This window comes from Netta rufina (assembly GCF_964035555.1).
Source record: "Netta rufina genome assembly, chromosome: 2".
Lineage (NCBI taxonomy): Eukaryota > Metazoa > Chordata > Aves > Anseriformes > Anatidae > Netta > Netta rufina.
Window position 1 is genome coordinate 69,038,869 of NC_140124.1, and position 22,798 is coordinate 69,061,666.

Below are 22,798 nucleotides of genomic sequence, written 5' to 3' on the forward strand. Positions count from 1 at the left end.
GCAGAAAAGGTAATGTTGTGCCATTGGGTGGATATTATCTGACTAGAAATACTTTTATCAGTAGCAATGGATGTTCTCTAGTTTTCATAATGATGCTTCACCTTCTGCCAATACTGAGCAGAATTTCAGGAATATTTTCAGCTTGTTAAAAATAAGACAAATAAAACTTACAGAGAAAGCTTTTTTTTTTTTTAATTGCAGGTTCAAAATCAAATCAATGAAAATATGGAAAACAAAATACTGAAGAAAGATGTCATTTACCACCGCCATCACAGAAAGTTGTATTTACACAGGACAAATAAAAGTTCCTGCAAAATACAGAGTACATCTAAACACTGCCTGTGTTTCATTATACTCTCTAGGCGAGCCACTGTTATTAACTGTGGGAGAAGAGACAGCTGGAGGGCAGTTTTGGCCCTCAGTATTTTCACTGAATATTCTGCTTGTGGGATCTGAGAAGGCTTTTCCATCTTAGTACACTTTACGTTTCAGTACAACAAATTAAATTGGAATAACGTGCCACTTTCAAGGACACTGTGTATTACCCTTTGAGAAACCTTTTCAGTTAAACCATCAAAAATATGACTGAAAAACGGCTTGGTCTAAAGGAAGAGGGCTTCTGTGAGACTTTGGTATGTGAGATTTCGTTCAGATTTTAGCGTGTGACATTTTGATGCATTAGACTTTGGTGATGTGAGATTTTGGTACGTGAGACTTCATGCCTGAAAACCGGCTTGATCTAAAGGAAGGATGGGTATGTGAGATTTCAGTACGCGAGACTGTGACCACGTGGGGTTTTGGTAACGTCAGAATTTCGATACAAGGCATTTTCTTAACGTTTCAGCACAGCAGGCTTTGTCCTTGCTCCTTCGCAGGGCGCGTTAACCTGCGCTACAAGAAACCGTGTCCGCCGGCTTTCCCCGCGGGGCGCTGACGGGGCGCAGCACGGCCGCCATTTCCCCTCCCCCTCGCCTTGCCACACACGGGCCACGCGCGCTAAGTGCCGCGCATGCGCGCCGAGCCCCGCCACCCCACAGCAGCGCCCGCCCCTTCCCCTGCGGGAGCGAGAAAAAACTCGCGGGCGGGCGGACGGGGCGGGGCCGCGCACGCGCGGGGGCGGCGGGGCGACGTGTGCGCAGCCCGCGTGACCTCCCCGCTCCTCCCCGGCAGCGCCACGTCCGCTGCGGCGCGCGGCGGGGCGGGGCCGGATGGCGGCGGCGGCGGCCGCCATTTAGAGGGGAGGCGGGCGGGCGGCAGGGTGCGGGGAGCTGCGCTGCGTCGCACCGCGCCGCGGCCATGGGCAGCGCCAGGCGGCTCCTCATGCTGCTGCTCCTCCTCGTCCTGCCCGCCGCAGTGCCGCCTGCCGCCGGCCGCGCAGGTAGGGGGGCTCGGATGGGCCGAGCTGTGGGTGCGGGGGCTGGCTGGGGGAGAGGGAGAGGCTCTGGGGGGGAGCTGTCTGGAGGCACTGACGGAGGGCTCCTGATTGCGTTCCCTAGCTCGGAGAGGCAGCCCTCCAGTCCTCGGGAGCACTTGTGCTGTTCAAGGGTTTCTGTGCCATGTGAAAGCTGAATATTTGCTTAACTTGTGTACCCACCTGGCTCTTCTAGGCTTGTGCAATCCAGTCAACCATTCATTTCTGTTCTTCTTGTTCTTTGGGAAATGCCAGCTTCATCAAACAAAACCTCTAAGTCGTGTGTGTATTTGTGAGAAGCTCTCGGCCTAGCCTGCATGTGCTGTAAATACAAACGGCGTGAACTCTGTCCTGTGGCCACTCTCATTAATCCTCTATGCCTGGTGTTTGCATGTATGAGACTCAGTGCCACAGAAGTAGAGAAGGAGTGAACTCTGACTACTCGCATCTTGGAGCACTGCTCTGAAGCTTGCTGGTTTTAGAAGGGGAGAAAAACTCGAGTTAGTTTGCTCATAATAGAAACTCTAACTTTAACGTTCATAATAACAGAAAATACCTTTATAACTGAAGGTAAACTGGTTGCTCTCTGCTGTGCAAGTGCTGAAATTTATCCAGCTGTAAAGTGTTCTGAACTTGCTGATATATAAATGGGCAGCTCAAAGTAATTAGAGAATGAATGACTGAATCGTCAACGTAGGCAATCACTTGAATGTGAGTTTATTTCATAGAACATAAAACGTACCAAATCGGAAGGGACCCGTAAGGATCATCAAGTCCAACTCCTGGCACCGCACAGGTCTGCCCAGAAGTTTAGACCATGTGACTAAGTGCACAGTCCAATTGCTTTTTAAATTCAGGCAGGCTTGGTGCAGTGACTATGTCCCTGAGGGACCTGTTCCAGTGTGCAACCACTCTCTCAGTGAAGAACCTCTTCCTGATGTCCAGCCTAAACTTCCCCTGCCTCAGCTTAATGCTGTTCCCACATATTTGCAGCGGAAGCTCCAAAACAGTCCGTCGATATTCTAGTTTAAAAATCACACTGCAATGTCAGTTTTCTGTTGGTTAATGAGGTATTGAAAAGCCTTTGCATCTTGTTTCTGTAGGTTCAGGTTTATTAGTTGCAGCTCAAGATGCTACAGAAGATGAGGAAGCTGTGGAAGATACTGTAGTTGAAGATGAAGATGATGAAGCTGAGGTTGAAGAAGATGAGCCTACGGACTTGGTAACTGTACATCAGTGTTTATAAATAGGAATTGAAACAGAAATGCTTGCAGCTAAGTAGTTATATTTGAATGTGTTTGTTAGTATTGGTATTTCCAAGTAGTTATTCTAAAGTCTCAATTTAAATTTGACCTGCTTGAAGTTTCAGAAGGATTTGTCTTTTCATGAATTACCAGCCCAAGAATGCACGTGGGGACTGCTAGGTTTCTAGAAACTGCCAGAACTGCATTAGGATGAGAAGGCTTGTGTAGTATGAGACCTGGTACGCTGTTCTGTGATTCTGTTAGTCTTTAGTTGATGTTGGTGAGCTCACAGTTGTCCAAGTTTGCTAAATGGTCGATGATGTACTAGGTATTCGGCACTGATAGTGTATTTAACCTTCCAAATGTAACCTTAATAGGTAGTGTATGACTAAGCAAGGTTACAAAACAGCATACTTCTTAGGCAATATGTTTTATATGTCACTGAAACGGTTTTACATGTGGAGTTGACTTCAGGATGCTAAGCCCAGTTCTGGTTCATGGCTTCCGTACCAAATGGCATGTGTACAACTGATTCAGTAGGCTGTGCGCTGCTTCAGAGTTGTTTGAGTAGCAAAATCAAACGATAGAACTAACTTTAAACCAGTTTGTTTAGCAGACAGTGCAAGCTGGGGAGAGCCTTGCTCTCATTTGGTGGAGGCAGTAGTGATCCCTTGATTGCTACCTTGATTATTTTTGAAAATAAACCATTAAAGATTGAAACTGCTAAACTAAAAAGTGAGTAATCACAACAGTGATCTTGAACAAGTGAATTTGTATAGCTGCCTTGTTCCAAAAGTGTAACTGTTTCCATGCAAGCATAATGCTTCTTAAAACTGAATAAAAGCTCCTATAAGCACTCTGTATTGAAACAACTCTCACTTGTTTTGTGGTTGTCCATAATTTTGGTAGTGTTTGTCTTCTGAGTAGAAATAGCTTAGATGTGATTATTTAACACTTAGATACTATTCTTTTCCATCTGACCCTACACAGAAGCCTTTCAGTACAGCTAAATTGAGCTGAGCTTAGTCACTATGTCAGATATAATGAGAAGGATAAATACTGAAAATGATGCTAATTTAGAGGTAGAACACTGTGCTACCTCTGCAATGGCAGGAATTGGTACTAATGGTTGCTGTATGTGTCGACATAACTGTTGCATAGGGTTCTTGTAAAATAAGCATGGTCTTTGCTTCACTGTTAATTATGGGATTTTTAAAAAAAGTCTCTTGTCTTAGACAGAAGAAAAAGAGGAAGAGGACTTGTCGGGAGAACCTAAAGCCTCACCTAGTGCTGATACAACCATATTATTTGTGAAGGGTGAAGGTAAGAGTCCTGTGCTGATCTACCATCTTTTGTACAGTTGCTCAGAGTACATCAATGTGTGTGTGTTAATACAGTGAGGCTTTAAAAAAAAAAAAAAATTGGGTCTGTTCTAGAGACCCTGTTTAGAAATGAGCTAGGTGTGCTGTACCAAGTTTCTAACAGTTAACTACTTTTGTGTTTTAGATTTTCCAGCAAACAACATTGTAAAATTCCTGGTAGGCTTCACCAACAAGGGTACAGAAGACTTCATTGTCGAGTCTCTTGATGCTTCTTTCCGGTACCCTCAAGACTACCAGTTCTATATCCAGAACTTCACAGCTCTCCCTCTGAATACAGTAGTTCCACCACAGAGACAAGCCACGTTTGAGTACTCTTTCATCCCTGCTGAGCCTATGGGTGGTCGTCCTTTTGGACTAGTTATCAATCTCAACTACAGAGATGTAAACGTAAGCCTGATGTTGTAATTCATTTCAATCTCTTCCATTGATGTGGAAATGTCAGGAAGGAACTGCTTAGTCAAGTTACTATTTCTTCAGACCTTGCCTCAGATCTTTAAGCAAATCACTACATGCATAAGCACAGTAAGAGATTGCCTGCATGTTTCACAGTTGTCCCTTGTGTACATTACACTTGAGATTTATATTAGCAATGGAATCCAGAATGTCATTGAATTGAGTAGTAGTAGCATCTTTAAAAAAAACCTTCCAGAAATCTTTAATTTCACTGTATTCAGTTTAGGCTTTAACAAACTTAACAGCCTGAACCCCATCTGTAAACTTGATATTGTAAGGAAATAAATGAAATGTTTTCAGCCTGGGAGAGGGCTTTCCCCAAAACCTTAAATGTAAAGTAGGGGATGTAAAACAAATGTGAAGTACTAAAGTAGGGGATTCTTTCTTTTTAGTGCAGGTTGAAGGCTTCTGTACCTTCAGTGTTTTAATGGTACTAATAAGATCCCTTCATATGTAGTATCTCATGTTACAGGAAACATCTTCAAAGCTAGATAAGACTTTCCTGTTAATATCTAATCTTTCATTGGTACTTACGCCAGAAAATTTGCAGTTTTATGTGAGGAGTTAAACTTGCATTATTTATAAATGTAATGAAGCCTTATCTATGCAGAATTTATTCCTTTCTAGAGTTTTTCTGAAAACATGTGAAGAGTTATGTATATTTTCAAGGAAGTAATTAACTGTTTAAAATATCTTGTGGGAACTTTGTTATAGGGCAATGTGTTTCAAGATGCTGTCTTCAATCAGACGGTTACAATTATTGAAAAAGAAGATGGACTGGATGGAGAAACGTAAGGAAGCTGGAGATGCGTGTTTAGTTGGTGCACTAGTAGAATGGGTTATTGATGGGGGCTGATGAGAATAGTTCTTGTACCTTTGTTTTTATTGAGTTTGGTCTTGTATTTTGCTGATGGTGTCGAAGGCTTTGACTTGTGCAGCATTGATAGATTGAAAATGTGAGCTTTCTCCCAAACTAAGATTTCATTAACACTAAGGATCTTCCGGGTTGGTACTGTGTCAGTGAACGGCTTATGCAACTGCTTTGCTCAGATGACTTAGCCTGGAATAGGACCCGGTGTCGTATAGCCACATAGCAGTTCAAAGCTGTTAATCTTTTTCTATACTACTGTGCCTTTTTCCTCCAAGTTAAAGATGCAGCAGTACCGTAGTACTGGGCTGTTGGTCTTACCGTGTAGACCTTCTGGAGCATTCAATATAATCTAAGATAATGTAAAGTGAAAGATGCCTGGAGTATGAGATAAAGGAACTTATGCTCATCTGTTGTTGCACTTTCCCTGTTGGTAGGAGACTTCTTTCAGGAGTGCTTTAAGGACACCTTATATGTTGCAAGTGTATGGTGTGCCAATGTGCTCTTAGAATATCCTAAAAGAAGTGGAACTTCAAAAGAACCTTTGAGTTTTAAAGAAGTCTTCAGAAATCAGGCATCAATCAGTATTGAAGGCAGTACCGAATACTTGGATATTCCTGCCACAGCTAGAAACTGCCTGCTAAGCAAGCTTCCTAAGTAAGCTTCCTTTTCTTAAGAAAAAAAAGTTCAATCTGAAGAAGTAGGTGCCGTAGGAATTTGCATTTGCCAAAGAGAACAGCATCAGCGAACAAATACCAAATAATTGGTAATGTGAAAGCATAGTACTTGGGTAACAGAGCACCTGAAGAATTCAAATCATTAGTCAGAACCAGTTTGAGTTGGTGACCTGTGAATGGGTAATTACTATAAAACAGGGATGTTCAGTTAAGTCTCCCCTGCAGAACTCTTAACTCTTCTGTTATAAATCAGAGTTAAATGGTCTATTCCAAGTTAAACTCTGTATCTCTAAAGTCCTGCCTGCTCCCTAAAATAACTTTAGGTTGCTTACCTCCTGCTAAGATACAAACAGGAATTTTAGGTGGAATTGTTGAAAACAAAATGCATAGATGGAAAAACCCATGTAAAAATGATCTGCACTGTTGATGGAATTTAACAGTGGAACACAAAGTAAGATAGTCTAAGGAAGGCATCTCAAAGCTCCATAAGTAAATGAATATCCTAGTGGTACTTGCAGTAATATAATTAAAAGTGCGTAGGATACTTTTAAGGCATTTGTAAGTGGTTAAACCAATTAAAAACAAATTCTGTGGCCCAACATCCTGAAATGTGTTTCAAAAGGATTCCTGCAGGTAACAGGTTTCAGTAATTACTTAATTTCCCAACCTGTATGGGATTGTGAACAATAGAATATTAAACTCAGGGTTAGTTTCTGAAGTCAGTCAGAATAATTACTTAAAACTTGTTAGCACTTAAATTTCAGATTTGTTTTTTTCCCCCCATACCTACAAAAGGGCTTGGAAAAGATGGAAAAGATCAAAAAGTGTGTGGCCAAAGTAAGGTTTTAATTTCTATGCTGCTTAAAGATTTTAGTTAACGGTTTCTTTTTTTTTTTTTTTAAAGGATCTTCATGTACATGTTCCTTGCTGGACTTGGTCTACTTGTTATTGTTGGTCTACATCAGTTACTAGAATCTAGGAAGGTGAGTAGTGTATTTGGTTTGTGTAGCTGGTCATAAACCCCTTAGTGGTATGGGGGGGGAGTGACTCAGTAATCACTTGCAGTGTACAATGGTACCAGTAGAGCTTCAAAAGATACACTTTCAGAACTGACTGTGAAGGTTACTGTGCAAAACTAGAAGTTTCAGAAAATCAAAATTGGAGACACTTGGGTCGATTGTCTAATGTTGTCTGGGTCTGTTCTTTACCACAACACTAGAATGGTTGAATTGGGAGCTTTGATGTGTTCCAATCTCTACGTGTTTCGAATCAGTAGCTGCATACTTGCTGGATGAACTTCCCCATGTTGTTTGTATCTATTGTGTTAGATTAGGTGTAACTTTGCAAACAGCTGTCCAGCCATTATTTTAGTTCTAAATAGTTTCCTGTGGGCAAAAGGATGGAATTACTGTTTTTTCAAATTCTATCTTTGCAAGGTTGCATAAGAGTATTGTGCTAATCTGGGGAGGTGTAATGAAACCAGTTATCTAGTTGGGGTTATCGTCAGCCATTTTTTTTGTAGCAGGTGTAGTGAACTTGCAAAGGTGTTCATGAAGTCTTGGTATCTGTGTGAAATAAGTATTGCAAGGCCTTACGAGTATTAATACTGAGCCTAGGTGAATAAACTGCTAATGGTTAAAGACAGCTAAAGCTAGGTTACAAAGACAGCTTCATATATTGGTTTTGTCTCTTCATATATTAGGTTTGTCTCCTAGTGAAATAATTACAGTTTATTGAAGTACTATTGGTTATTTCTAATATTTGTGCTATCAGAACTTTACGTGGAAGACAAAAATCTGTTCTCTTGAATTTTCAGAGGAAAAGACCAGTACAGAAAGTAGAGATGGGAACATCAAATCAGAATGATGTTGATATGAGCTGGATTCCCCAAGAAACTTTAAATCAAATAAGTAAGTAGTCTGTGTTTCACAAACTGAAGTAGAACTACACTTGTTTAGTTACAACTATTTGATTAACTAAGTAGCTAATACCGATTTCCCAGAACATCTGTTCTAGGGAATAAAAAAAACTGTCTAAAGCACTGGCCTTAATGATTAGATTACATTATCAACCTGTTCCTGTGTAGAACAAACTTGACTGGTTGATATTGTGAAGGCTATCAATGACTTTCATGCTTTGTTCTGTAGACTTTAACAGTATAAAATCTCTACCCAAAACCTGCCTCATAAAGAAGGCTTAAAGGTGTTATCTGAAAGTTTCTGCGAGTTGGTTGGAAGGCTGCCTACAGACGATTAAGTATTAGGAGTGTGTTTTAACCAAAGACACATTAAAACCTGAAATTAATGTTCTTTACAACTACAAAATGACTAAATTCTTGGTGTGAAATGCCGACAGTAAAACTAATCTGGTTTCTTTAGAACATGTGTTTGGATATTTCTAACTTCTCTCGCTGTTTCTTCTGTTCTTGCTTTCCTGTGACTTCAGTGCAAAGTAGAAGAGGTGAGGCAAACTCTGGTGATTTAAAGAGTGGAAGTTCTTAATGTACTATCCATGTGATAAGCGGGCATGGATAGAAATGTCTTCCTGCATGCAGTGATTGGTGATAGAGCATGAGTAGTAAAAGATTACAGAGCAGATGCATATAACCATCCAAACAGGGAAAAATGTATATGTGTATAAAAAATATTTTAAGCAAAATGCCACAAACTTATATCTAGTTTATTGAGGAAAATATTGCTGAAGTATTGTGGTCTCTACCAGTTCCCAGAACACTTTATCTAAAATACTGTGTACCACCCTAGTATAGCGTCAAGCTATTGTTGAAGTGGTGGAGGACTGACTGGTCACAACTCATGGTTGAGTGCATCTCATTCTCAGTGACAAACAAACTTCATCTTGGGGTATAATAGTTAAATGGAGTTACCTTCCTTATCCCAGATGAACTCTTACCACCAATAACATTGTCTGTCTGAGGTGACTTATCCTTGCTTGAAACCAAGTGCATACTAGAACTTACTTTACTTGAAAGACTCATTTTGATGAAATGAGCAATCTTAGTCTGACAGCTGTATGCAGCCTAGAAGACCTGGAGGCTCTAGATCTGACACAAAGTTGTGCCAGAAGTTGATGACTTCAGTACAGCTAAAGGGGAAAGGAATCAAAAGTTACTACAAAGGTATGAGGGCTTGTTTCACATCTGAAACTGTCAGCTTTCTTCCACTGTATTCTTGGAATATACAGTGGAATGGTAATATGAAAACCTAGAAAAAGTTTGAAAGGCCTCAGTCTAGTAAGCGAGACTGAAGCAGTGAATGATAAACTGCTTTGAAGAGCAAGCTGTCTTCCAAAGGTTTCAAATCCAGCCAGTGTTGTTCTGTCCTTGCCCCCCTGCTCTTTAAGGTAAATTAGGTATTAATCTCTTAAGCATCATTTTTTTTTTTTCTAGTCTTCAGGTATTAAGTTTTTCTTAATTGTGGTATTCTTTAATTCTTGGTTGTTTCATTAGAACTCTACACTAGAATCCTTTGAGATATCTGGCTTTCAAGATCCTCAGATTCTTTCCTGTTCTTTTGATGATACTTCAAAGTGGGCTAACTGAACAGCCATCGTGCCATTAAGAGCATTGCTTGCCAGTGGGACTGGAAGCTGATCAGTTTATGAACTTGCATTTGTAAGCAGACACCTAGCAATCACCTCAGTGCTTTTTTTCTTCATATAAAGTATTGTAGCTTCTCTATAACACTATAATGATTAAAGATGCTGTCTATGTAAGAACTATCACTGTGAAAGGACAATTATAGACCTGTCATAGATTAAAATGTAAGAACAGGCTTCTGGCATCCAGTGATCATACAGCTAAAGCTGGATGGCTTCCCCATTTGGGGTTATCTGATCACAAAGTGATAACTTCATAATCAAGCGTAGATTCCTGGGTAAGGGTATTCTCTTCAGGACTGAAACACTTTGCTGTTAAGCTGTATGAATTTGGAAATACTTCATGTAAGACAAAGCTGTCTAAAAGAGGGTTAATCATTCTTCAGGCAGGTAAACTAAAACCAGTAATGATAAATCATTCATTAACTCTCTGAAAATGTTGTGCATGGAAGTTTTCTAAACAGCAAAGCATGTGGCTTCATCAGGAGATGCTATAGGTTTTTGTTGTCCATTTTAGTAACTGGCAAATTGAATGGCCCTTACCTTAGAATTGCATGTTACAGAATAGGAATGTTTTTTCTTTTAATCTGTTCAGAATGCTAATAGTTCAAACCAAGAAACCATTAATGAGATGTTTCAAGTAGCTTCTCTAGTGATGCATTGCATTAGAAGGGCAGTATGGCTTTGTTTGGGAGGGAGAACAATGCATTGTTATATAAGAACTAATATGAAGTAGCTGCAGCAATTAACACAGTTACCTTTTTTCTTCTAGATAAAGCTTCACCAAGGAGGTTGCCCCGCAAGAGGGCACAGAAGAGATCAGTGGGCTCTGATGAGTAAATGTTAACTAGTACAACAGTTGAACGTTTACTAATCCTGCCTGTTTGGGATTTTTGGATTGGAGTAGTGCAAAGAATCCATATCACCATAAGGAAAATACTGCTAAACATTTGGACTGAACAGATTAACTGAATGGTGTTAATATTACTGAAAATGCACTTCTCTTTTTTTGTTAAATAATTGTTGGGGTGGGTGGGGGAAGCCATTAAGACTTGTGCCTGCGTGTGTAAGCAGTTGGTCTTAACAGAATCATGTTACCTGAAATGTGCCTTTAGAATCCTTTTTAATGCTGGTTTGTCATCTGTATACTTCAAAGGGTTTTTCCCCTCCCCTTAATCTGAATGTCTAGTGACTTAACTTGTCTTGATTGTATCCTCTCTGTATCAGAATCTGTATGCATTTTTCTTCTCAGTAGGTAACTTTATTCTCTGCAGCACACATACACTGAAATTTGTGTGCACAGTCCTGTCTCAGCAGTGAGGCACTCATCTGGATTTCTGCATTTGTTTAGCATTCTAAAGGCACAATTGGGTATAGCTGCTTGTAGTGGTAGATCTCTTGCTGCTGTTTTGATCTGGGCATGCAGTGACCTAAAAACCTAAACTTATCTGCATAAATGTTAAGAGGACTCTTACACAGCAGCAGAACTTGTGAAGCATGGAATTTGTGTGCTGAATTGGTATTACTACATAAATTTTTTTTATACCTGACTTGTTAAATGGTTAGTTATTGAGTTGTACCAGCAGCTTAATTATTCTGACTATAGCGGTTGCTCTGCAGTGTTTACTCAAGAAATTGAGTAAGCCAGAACAATGAAGTTCTCGGTTCTCTCAAGACTAGGTTGTTGTATGTATCAAAACATGTGGATTTCTCTTCAAGCTGTACCAAGGATTTCAACTTCATTCCATGCACAGGGAACTGACTTTGAAAAGCTGTTGGCTTCAAGTAATCTTTTTAAATGGCATACTATTTAATTTACTCTTTACAGGTCTTAAATCACAAACTTCTTTCCAGCTGTCAGTGGCTTGGTCTGAGTTAAGTTCATCACCCTGGCTTTCCCACTGTAACACATGCATTTCCATTAACTACATGTTACCTCAGTACTACAACAGAGAAGCTGTATGTAATCAAATAATTCTTATGCCAGCTCTAGTTTACAGAATTACTAGGAGCAGATGTTGATCTGCATACACTGCTTTTAGGAGTTCACTGCTGGGGGGTGGAACAGATAAATCAGCATCAGTTTGCTGCCACTCAGGCACTTGAGAAGGCTTGAACTGTTTCTTTCTGTCTGAGGGTTATCTCTGGGAGCTTCTTCAGTTCAGGAAAAGGCACTGATGTGAAACCTGTGTTTGTTTTTTTTTTTTTTTTTTCTCCCCCTCTTCCTGATCCCCGTATGTGAAAGAGCTCTCTTTTGATCTGTACTTGTTCTGCAGGGACTGAACTTCTGAGCTGATTAGTTGAGCAATGCTTAGGTCTCATCTGAAACTATTGGCAGTATCTTACTACTACACACTGCCAGAATTAGCTGTAAAAATGTTCTTGACTCATCTTGGTGTGGAAAATAGAATGGTAAGAACAACTCCTCAGTGATGCTTTGTTCAACTACTGGGTAATATGCTAGTCCAGGCAGAATATTTTTAACAGGGAAGATTGCTGAATGATGATTAGATCACTTAACAAATCGTTGAACAACTTCAAAACAGGTGACTGCTCTTAAATCTACTGTGTACAAAAACTTTGCCTCTAATGATGGCTCTGTGGTAGGTTTAAGGGTCTACATTCAGTCTGCACTGATTCAGCAAAACTCTCGTGTATTAAATGTTTTGTATGGTAAAGCCTTATAGCTGCTGTTGGATTCAGCATTTCAACTGAAATCAAGGTGGTATTTTCCCCACCTTCTAATAATAGGAAACCTTAAATTGTGTTAACTATTCCCAAGATTTCAAGATGGGAAGCATCCCATTTTAGGAGATAATGAGAGCTGCTCTAGCTACAGTGGTGCTCTAGAAGAGCAAAGCACTGGAACACAGGAACATTAACTTTTAATATCCTAGTGCTAGTTCTTCAAGTGTCAATTTGTCCCTTACTCATACAGCAGGTTCCTCCTGGCAGCTGTCAGAAGGACAAGCCTCATCTTGATTACTCACATACAAGTAGTTAAATGCAGGCCATAAATCTGAATGGAGCACTCAGCAAGGGCTGTACTTCTCATTTCATAACAGTTATGCTGAATGTTTCTCTTATGCTGGAATGGATGAATTTAGGCATCACTCCCCGTTCTTATTCCTGGTATGCATGGCACTAAAAAGTTGCAGTTCAAAGCTCTAAATTCAGGAAGTAGTGGGAAAGTCAAATAATAATGTAGGTTGGTTGTCCTGTTCTTCAGTGTGCCTGATGTGCTAAGCAGCAGTTAAGTTTCCTTTTTCTTCTCCGAAGGAAAGATAGTACCTACCTCATAGGAGTGACACAAGGGCTGTTTCAGGAGTGTTTTGAAGCTACTTGAGACTTGCACAATACACTTCCATGAAGATAGTAAGGTATCACACTGCTGTAGTGTGGTGGTAACTGCATAGATTCATATTATGTCAGTTTAATCCCTTCACTGAAGAGTTTAGCAGCTTTATATTAAGACTTTTCTTAAATATGCAGAGGAATTGCAGTTAACTGATGGGGGAGAGTAAAGCTAGAATGAGCAATCACCTTCTGTGAAAGCTTAAAAGTGGGATAAGTAAGTTCTCCTCACGCTTCTCCATCTAACTTTAAATATTCCCAGGGATTTTTTAATCAAAGAAATGATATAGATTGTTCTTATACATACAATGGACAGTCAGAATTTAAGAATGACTGGTTGTTTTGAATGATTAAGTTCAGATATACTGCAAGTGAAATGTTAATTTAAGAATTTACCTGCTGGTTTTCATTTATAAGTGAGATCAGATCTCTTGGAAAATGGCTGCAGGTTTTTTTTTGTAAAGTAAACTTGAAGTTTTCTTAGCATCATGTAGCTGCTTTTTTTTTTTTTTTTTAAATAAAGCATGAGTATGGCATTAAAAAGCCTGAGTGGTACTCGGGTGCTCTTTTCCTTGATAAGTAACCTGTAGTAGCAGATACGCAAAAAGAATGAAAACACGCTGTACTTCAAAAGCTGCTATTTTGCAAATGTATTTGTAGTGGAAATAATAGCTAGGAATTATTCTGTGAGGAAGTATTCTGTGATATCCTGGACAATGGTTAAACACTTGGATTAAAAATCAAATATCCTTAGAAGGATAAGGGAGGGCACTCAAAATAATTTTTGAATCCTGATTTGTTAAAAACCAAGCCATAGTTCTGCATTTCCAGATGGACTAACCTGTAGGCAGTGTGAAAAGGATCTGTTAAGGTGCCTAAAGGCTGCTGAAACACAAGGTGGTAACAAGGCTAAATCCCTGCAGCTTTAAGGTGTGTGCTGTTGTCTGACTGAGAGAACACTACTCCAGGCAGTGATACCCGAAAGTATCGCTGAAAGTTCAGGTGCATGTACTACACCTAAACAGAAGACAGGGTAAAACTTCTGGGAGGGATTAACTCATAAAGCAAGGTAAGTTTTTAATCAATGTGATACTGCATTACATCTGTGTGGATGTAGAGTCTCACTAAGGTTGTGGGAAAGAATTCACTATTAAAACCTGGTTTTGTTCTATCTCTTAGCATTTAGTGCTAGTTGGAAATAATTGATGTGATAATACCTTATGATAATCTTTCACTTTGCCTCAGTTCATCTCTGAACTATCCTAATTAAGTGATTATGAAGTGGTAGATACTAATGCAGGTCACTATAGCAGAAGGCAGTGTCATTCATTTCCAAGTAATATAAAAATTGCGGAACTAGAGGAGAACAGCAGCATATCAATAGTACTTAGGGATGATCCATATAGTGAGTTGAGGTGATAAGATACTTGTATTTAACCCTGTAGTTGACTGATCTAGTGCCAGGCCCTCTTCTGCTTTTGTCAGTGAAGACTAAGAAAAGCAGCAAGATGACCAAGCAATCTCATATCATAACAAGCTTTTCTCTGCTGTGGCTTACTGTATAGCTGAGGTCTCCCTAGCCCCTATGGAGTAAGATGCTGGAAAGCACTGTCTTCTTAAAGAGCAGGTAGATATAAGCTGATGGCTTGCTTTTGCATTAAAATTGCCCTTTCAGTGTTCTCTTAGCTGTAATCTCACTGGTTCAATCACTTCTAGTGTGTATTTGCTGCTCTGTTCTTTTGTGCTTAAGGTATAATTAGTGATTCCTGGCTATAAGTTGCCTCAGTTTCCCTGTTACTGAAACTGTGTAAATGGGGCCTTTCAACTCCATGTGAGCTTGACTGTTCATAGACAAATAGGTTCAAATCTTGTTTTCAAAGTGTTTTTCCACTAATGGTAAGTCAGGGTGTAATCATATTCATCCAAAATTCTGAAGCATCTTTTCTGGCAGGCACAGCCCTGGTTCTGCAGCACTACAGAAATAAGTAATGCACGGGACTGAGTTTGGATCATGTGTGTTAGATCCAAACCTCAACCAGCAAGCTTCCAAGAGAAAGAATAAACTGTTTTGATGGCTTATTTAGCATGAGTCCATACAGAAAGGAGGAAAGTCTCAAAACAACCTAGTGCAGGCTTCCACTAGAAAGAAAAAGCTAGAATTTAAATAATATTGCTATTGTGCTGTGTTTCTGGGATTACAGCAGCTGCCCCTGCTTGCCTGCAGCAGTAATACATACAGGCTGCTAGCAAGGATCTGTTGACAAACTGCAAAGAGCCTCCAGCTGCACTTCTGCAGTAGAACACTACAAGGAACCCTGGGAGGAGCTGCTATCTCTTAATTGTTGTTCAAATTAAGTGCCTTCATTTTTTAAGCAGGTGTCTTACAGCTGCTAAAGAGACTGCTTCAGATCACAAAAACATAAGAGGTATATTCACCAAATGCATGCAATAAACACAGCACATGGCTTTGCATCCTGTGCCAAAATCTGTTACTCATTAGGTGCACAAGTTGCTCACTTCTCCAGATCCCTTCCTTTCTCTTATTTACAGCCCTGGCAAGCCCTTCTGACTGGTGTGGTGCAGAGCTGGGTTGCAGGTAGCTATGCAAAAAGGCTGCTGTGGTTTCAGCTCCTCAAGATAGACAGATAACAATCTAGGCTGGAGATCAAAAATCAGAACAGCTGTGTTGTGGTACAGACTTCTGATGGATTGTGATGTCTACCCAGACAGCTCAATACTTTGATTTTTCTTCATCTGTGGAATATAACTGACCTAGCAGGTGCAACCTTGAAGCCTGTAGGCATATAGTAAGGCTTCAGTCACAAGTGTCTTGAAGGCAACAGATGAAATGGTGTTAAATATCCTGCCAGCAAAAATCGATTAACTGGCAGAGCGAGTAAAGATGTGAGCACTGCATCCCACTCAGCAGTGTGTGAGTTAGCACATGTGCCCCCCCCCCCATGTTCTGCCTCCTCCCCTAGTTGCTGCCTGGGAGCTCTGTGCAAGTAGAACCACACTTTGACAGAGGGAGAGAAAAGTATTACATTGTTTTTTGTTCACAGCCAGGTAAGCACTTTTCTATTTCTAAGCACAGGTCACAGGTGGCAAAGCTTGACTTGGAAACACTGGGGAAGAAGTGTTTATGGGTTAAAGCAAATCTGCATCACAGAAACTCACAACTAGCACTGCCCTCACCCTAAAATAAAACACAAGTATCTTAAGTGCAGATTTACTAAAAGTCAAATGTTACTTATTTAAAACAACAGCTAGATTCTAGTGCAAATGTAAGCAGGCCTCCTTCTCTGTACCATCAGGTAAGAGGAGCTGGAAGGAAAGGTTAACACACCATGCCAGTACAATCTCCTCATTTAGGCACTAGGCATTGCAGAGCTGTAAGCTAGTGCGTTCCTGCAGTATTTTCCCTTGAGCACAGCAGAAGCTAGAATTAATACTGTAGCTAGCAGTATTTTACTTACAGGTGTGCCACTGTATGCACAGGCTGGAATCAAAGCTACTTTTAGTACTTTTCCCATTAAGAATTGCAGAAAGATTAAAAGGTTAGCTCACCAAAAGCTCCTTCTTCAGGGTACCTGGACCTTATCAGGTGCAAGGTCCTTGATATTGGTGGGACATGAGAGTGCTCAGCTTCTCCATGAGCTGAGTCTGCACCAGCCAACACATGGGTTGCTTTTACCCAAAAGTAACTGAGCTTGCTCATGTGTTCGTTCCTGGGTTTAGAGGAGGAGCTGCTAGGCTTGTGTATGCTGTATGCCTGTGTATGCATGCACATGCTTGCACAGGACCATTTTTTTTAATACCCACCACAAGCACACACATTTTGCTGTTCCTAATCATGCATTGCGACAGAGCTGTCAAGCATTTGGCTGACATTTTGTCCTAGCCTTTCCACCTTTTTACTACTAGCATGGCTACAGTCCACATGCTGCTACAGGCTAAGAATTACCCAGTGAGAGTCAGCCTGCAGCAAAGCTGGCCTTTACCACGTTAACCTCTGGCTCTAAGATGGTGAAAATTGGTTGGGTCTTCCCTGATAAGATGCCTTTTCTCCAGAAAGCTTCTTATTTACAGTGCAATACTAACTGATGTTTGTAAACTACTTTACAACCCTTTGTTGAAAGGCCCTGGAGAAGTTCAAATGATTTCACAAAAGTGTATTGCAAACGCCCATTGTACAGGGTTTCCTCATACATTACTGGCAGTTTTCCCTGCAAGACCAAGAAACAAATCTGGCAGGGGAGAAATAAACGAACACAACAAAGGAGGAAGCTGTTTTCAGTTCCTACTAAGACTGCTACAAGGCTTCCTACCACATTACACAGTGGCCTGGCCTCTCCTGGATGCTGTGCCATTGTTACTACACCATTCTGAGGGGCAATTACTGACATTTTCCTTTCCACCAACGTGAGAAGTGTTACACTCAGGGTCAGGCTCTGTGAGCCAAGTCTTCCAACTTACTCTTATTTAAAATAGGAAATGCCCTTCAATGTATTTTTTTTAGGCAGAGAGGGGACTTGAAAAAAGACTGAAAGTAGGAGGCAATACTGGAATTGTTGGAAAGCTTCAACAGTACTTCTCAGCTCCATCTGTACTCAGTGTCAGCGCCACGGGATGGTTTCAGGTGCATGCTGAAATGAAGGCATCTTGGCCCCCTTCCTAGGCATATCCAAATGTTTGCATTTCCCTAGAAAATTAAAACCAACTTTCTCCTCTGTTAGCCACCCCACCAACACTATCGTCTGTACACAGTTTGTGCCACTTACCTGAGGTGGCAGGCAGCCCACGACAGCAAGGTAGACAGACAGCCCCGTAGCACACAGGCTGTGCAGCCTCCTGCCATCAACCCGTGGTTTTCACTACTGTCCTTGAGCAGGCCGACTTCTCCACTGCCCTTCTCCTAGGGCCGCCTGCAGTTCCCCCAGCAGCAGGAGGCCTTGCTCCAAAGAGCACTGCCAAAGGCGAGCCGCTCGGCTCCCGGCTGATACCAAGCTCCTGGAGCACCTTCCGCTGAAGCAGGCAAAAACTGTGAGCTGGGCTCCTCGGAGAAACTTCTGCTGAGCATTGGGATTACAGATGCTAAACAGCAGCAAAGAGAAGATGGAGGAGCTCTGGGTGAGCATAAGGCCTTGTTCTGTAAGCAGCAGGAAGCCCCTCAATTACAGCTGTAGAGCAAGTTCAGGGAAGGGTTGTCTTCACAGGGTTTCAGTGTCCTGGGCTTCAGAAGCTGTAGAATTTCTTTGTGAAAATAAACTAATAAGAGCATGAGATGGGAACACAGCACAGAGCGTTCTCTGTGCTATTACAAGAAGAATCCAGTTAGTTTCTTTGAGGAAAAAGAAAAAAATCTTATTGGAAAAACAGTTTCATAAAGATCTTGTTATAATACAGAACACCTGCCACTGCTTCAACAGCAAGCACTACACCCACACACAACCAACCCCCTCCTTTAAGTAGTGATCCACTGATGAGCCCTGGCAGCACCTGGGGATGCCCTTGCAGCCCTCGCACCTGGAAGAGTTACATTTGGTGAGAGATCCTTAAAACATGGAATAATTCTCCAGAGTACTTTTTTCTGCTGTGCTCCCCCTCAGTCCCCTAGTAAGTCCCAACCAAACTTGTGCACGTCAGGACAAATGAATCTCTTAACTTCATAGGAACAAAGGCACGTGCCACCAGTGTCTGCTACCTACTCAACAGGTAGAAGAAACGCCTCATGCTTGTGTGGTATGGATCCATCCTTTCAGGACTGGTGAGAGGGGTTTCAGTCATCTAGAATCACACTCCTAATAACACAACCTTCAGCTGAGGTGGTTAGTGAGATAGCAGCTTGGCCTTGTTGAGAAAGGCTCAGAGCTGCTGAGCACAAGCTGGGACATCTGTAGGACATGCTTTAGGCTCTGGAGGAGGCTGCATTTAAAAAAAAAAAAAAAAAAAAAAAAAGTTCCTTGTCCTGCTAAATGTCTTTACTTCAAAGCCAGAGGACCAGACTGTGACCGTACACACCATTAGCTCAGGAATCCCAGCTGTGCTCAACCTCCTGTTATTTTAGGGACGTTGCCACTTTCTGTAGTCCTGTGAGCCAACATGGCACTAATTGCCTGAGACTAGGGAAATACTGTTGTCTGCCAACAAATTCACAGATACCTGTTGTCACCAGTTTTGGGACAGTGACAACATTTTGCTTCTGGACATTTGTTTCCCGTCTCTCCTGCGTGAGCACATGAGGAGATGGAGCCAGAAGAGGGCTGCTGCACACCCACTCCCTCTGCGGGCGAGGCTGGAGGCCAGGAACTCCAGAGCACTCCTGGGACCCAAAGTCCAGAGGTGACAGGAGTGCTAACAAATTTCAGTACACACACTGCAGCCAACCGATCATCTCCCCAGGCCAGGCACAGCACAGGGACTAGAGAGGGAAAGCACCTCATGCAGCTCCTAGGAAGGAGAGCTGAAGTGCCTAGCATCACCGACCAGGTGCCCACAGATCCACACTCCACACCACGAGAAAGCCACAGCACCTCCCTGCGCCTCACCACCAAGGTGGCCCAGCGGTGGCAGAGGCCTCAGCTCTACCCCAAGCAAACCTTAGCGCCCTGGGACGAGCACAGGGACTCCGCACCCACAGCACCGTGGTGAGGCGGGCCCACAACACAGGCCGCACGGCTGGGCCACGCTCTCCATCCACATCAGGGGTGCGAGCTTGCGGCTTCACCTTTAAAAAAGCTGAGAAAAAAAGCTTTGGGGAATAAAGCAGGGAAGGACCAAGTTCGATGAGAGCTGTGGAGCCCCCCTCACCTCATCCCTGTTAACTCCATACTTCAGGCCAGATCTGGGTATTGCTACCAGAGGGAGGAGGAGAGGAAAACGCCAACAAGGAGCAAGGTTCAGCTGGCCAGCCCAGTGTTACCCTGCTGAACACGCTGAACAGGGAAATTCCCCACCCAGGGACACCAGGTACAAAGTTAGAAGACAACAAGGGGCTGGGCAGACAGCTAGCGCCCTTCCGCCCTTCCGTGGCCAATATCAAGTGCTTCCAAGCCATCTACTTCGTAAATCATTGCTCACGATCTCTTCCCAGCCATGTAAGCTCATCCCACTGTTTTTTTTTTTTTTTAACACCTTCTGACACTGCTTGTACATGAGTTTCCCATCAGCCTCACAGGCTTGCAAGAGGAAGGGAGATGTCTCATGCCAATAGGTGTCAGAGGGAAAATGAGATTTTCTGTAGTTCTCCCTCAGAAATCATTTCAATCCCTTCAGCCACCCCCTTTGAGGTAATTCAGAGAGTCCTGCCTCATCAGATTTCCTTGGTTTTAGGCAATGCTGACTGGTTTTACTGTAACCTCTCCCTGTTCAGCAGTGAGGAATTGGATCCTCACCAAAAAAAGCCCTGTGGGGAGCCTTAGCAGCTGCCATGATGGCACCAGAGGCTAGAAGAAGGAAAGCAGAAACAGGGCATGCAGTAGTCCATGGGTATGGCTCTCTGATGCTGAATTTGTTTCACTTCTCTACCAGAAAGACTCATCCCACCAAGACTTAGGATGCAGATGCTCCGATACTCTATGGTTCCCTGGCCTCCAGAACTGGATACGCAACTCAGATGATTCTTCGGCTCACCATCCTGTGAAATGCATTTTATTTGTAAGAAAGCATATAAAATGCAACTAAGGCGGCTCCAACAAGATAAAACAAAGGATTTTTCTCTTTTGACACATGCTTGTGGCTTTCCAATACATCCCGAAGATTTCACAGCCATATGCATATACGCAAAAATAAAACAAGGATGGCAGAAAGCTCCTTTTACACAGAAATCAATCAATACGCTCTCCATCACCACACCGCGCCGAAAGGACGCTCCCTTGTGACCATGGGGTTATGGTTAACAACGAAAGGACATGCAGCTCTGAGTTAACACCTGTACAGGAAAATCAGCACCAATGTCATTTTCTTCTGCTTTCAGCTGCTATTTTAAGAAACTGCCACCAAAGAGGAGCACCATTTCAAAGGGTTTCAACTACCAGAGAACAAACGCACACGGATTTTCAAAGTGTTACAGCTACCGCTGGTTCAAACTCTGTCCAAATGAAGGAAGAGAAACAGTACTACTAGTTATGCAGGACAGCTCTGGTTTGCATGCTGTCCTCTAACAGAAAAGCTTGAAAGCAAGTTACAACAAACCCACAAGAAGAGCCACGTCCATTTTGTAACCTATAATTTTTAAATATAACATTTTATTGCTTAGATGGTTTGATACAGAACAACTTTTACTTTTATTTTGAATTTGGAAGTACTGTACAACTGAATAAAAAGAGGAATAAAAGTACCAAAACAAATGTGTGATTCTCTGTTCATGTGGCATAAACCAGTCTTGTACACAATTCGTAGCAGCAGTTTAAGTTCCCTTTAGAAAAATATGAATTCTACACATTTATTACTGTTTCCTGCATGGGATGAAATCACTAGGATTAAACTTCCTTCGTGGATAGAGAGAGGAAAGAAAGGAGACACACAGAGAAGAGAGAAAATTATGAATCATTCTGAAAATGGAATCAGACTGTCACATAGCCCCGAAAAGTTATTTCAGAATAGCCTCAAACAAGGTTCTCTCATTAAAAAACAAATAAAAATCTTTTTTTCCTTTTTTTTTCCTTTTTTTTTTTTTTTTTTTTTTTTTTGCGCTTTCACAGTCAAGTGCTTAATGTAGTGATTGAATTATCTCCAAGTTAAGTCCATTGCAACTCAGGCAAAAGAATTTCAGAAGATCCTTTTTTTGTTTGTTTTTTGTTTTTTGTAAAAGCCCTGAGAGAAGAAAAAAATAAAAAGATTCAAACAAAAATCGTATAGAGACAAATTAGCTGAACATGCAAACTAAAGCCTAAGATTCACCCATAGTTTAAACACATTATAAATTTCACAGTTTAATATTGGGGGAGGGGGGGAAACAAAAAAACCCAACAACAGCAACAGTTCTCAGTCAAACTCAGCTAATAAAAATGTCAATAAAATGTGGCAAGACCTTATACTCTACTAGGATATAGATAAAGGCTAAATAAAGCTTTAAATCAATAGTGATTATTGCTAGCAGATGTCCCGGCAGGCTGCTGGGAATTAATTACTTGCTACATTGTTCTGCAGCATATAGTTTAGTAATGGCTTCTCCCCCACAGTATTGCGCAGTTTAGTGTGGAGAGTTGCAAAAAAAACAAAAAACAAAAACAAAAAACTAAACAAAACAACAAAAAAAAGAACAAAAAACAAACAATAAAAACCAAAAAATACCCAAAATAATAATAATAATTATTATTATAATTATAATAGTAATAACAATTTCAGGGATGTGTGAACTGGTTTTAATTAAGTAGAATGCACCTGGGTAGAGTTTTACATGAATCATTGGTTCTGACTGATTTATCTATCTGGCATTAGCTTTGTTTCTGAACTGGTTCATACATCCCTATTTAAAAACAAAACAGAACAAAAACAAAATAGAAATCACATATACCTCAACCATTTTTTCTTATTCTATTTGCAAGAATATTACTCAAGAAGGTTTCTCTTCCTTTGAATTCTGGACAGTTAGATTTCAGTCTCCAGAAATTTTTGGAGAATTTTAATATAGATATAGATATATATAGATATATATTATATAATATAGAACGGGTCTGAGGCCCACTTCCTCCATGTCTGATGAAAGCAGGAAAAGCGATTCTGCAGGGGTGGGGAGGATCACAGTGCGGGCTTGGGGGGCTGCAGTGGTGGAATAGCACAGTGAGGCTCCG

General features: G+C 41.3%; 1 protein-coding gene across 7 annotated transcripts; it reads left to right on the forward strand.

Moving 5' to 3' along the window:
* The first annotated feature begins 1,195 nt into the window (after positions 1 to 1,195).
* SSR1 (signal sequence receptor subunit 1) lies at positions 1,196 to 22,339 on the forward strand. 7 transcript variants are annotated; one of them, XM_084281962.1, is made up of 10 exons: positions 1,196 to 1,378; positions 2,515 to 2,633; positions 3,891 to 3,978; positions 4,162 to 4,424; positions 5,205 to 5,281; positions 6,940 to 7,018; positions 7,852 to 7,945; positions 8,481 to 8,495; positions 10,423 to 10,486; positions 20,535 to 22,251. In XM_084281962.1, exons 1-10 carry the CDS (start codon positions 1,297 to 1,299, stop codon positions 20,557 to 20,559), a joined length of 906 nt encoding a protein of 301 aa, XP_084138088.1. In that variant the 5' UTR covers positions 1,196 to 1,296; the 3' UTR covers positions 20,560 to 22,251. The 7 variants fall into 7 exon arrangements, 5 of the variants coding, with proteins under 5 accessions (XP_084138088.1, XP_084138087.1, XP_084138089.1 ...); XM_084281961.1 differs by lacking the exon at positions 8,481 to 8,495 and having other exon boundaries at positions 20,539 to 22,339; XM_084281963.1 differs by lacking the exon at positions 8,481 to 8,495 and having other exon boundaries at positions 20,535 to 22,246.
* The last annotated feature ends 459 nt before the right edge of the window (positions 22,340 to 22,798 follow it).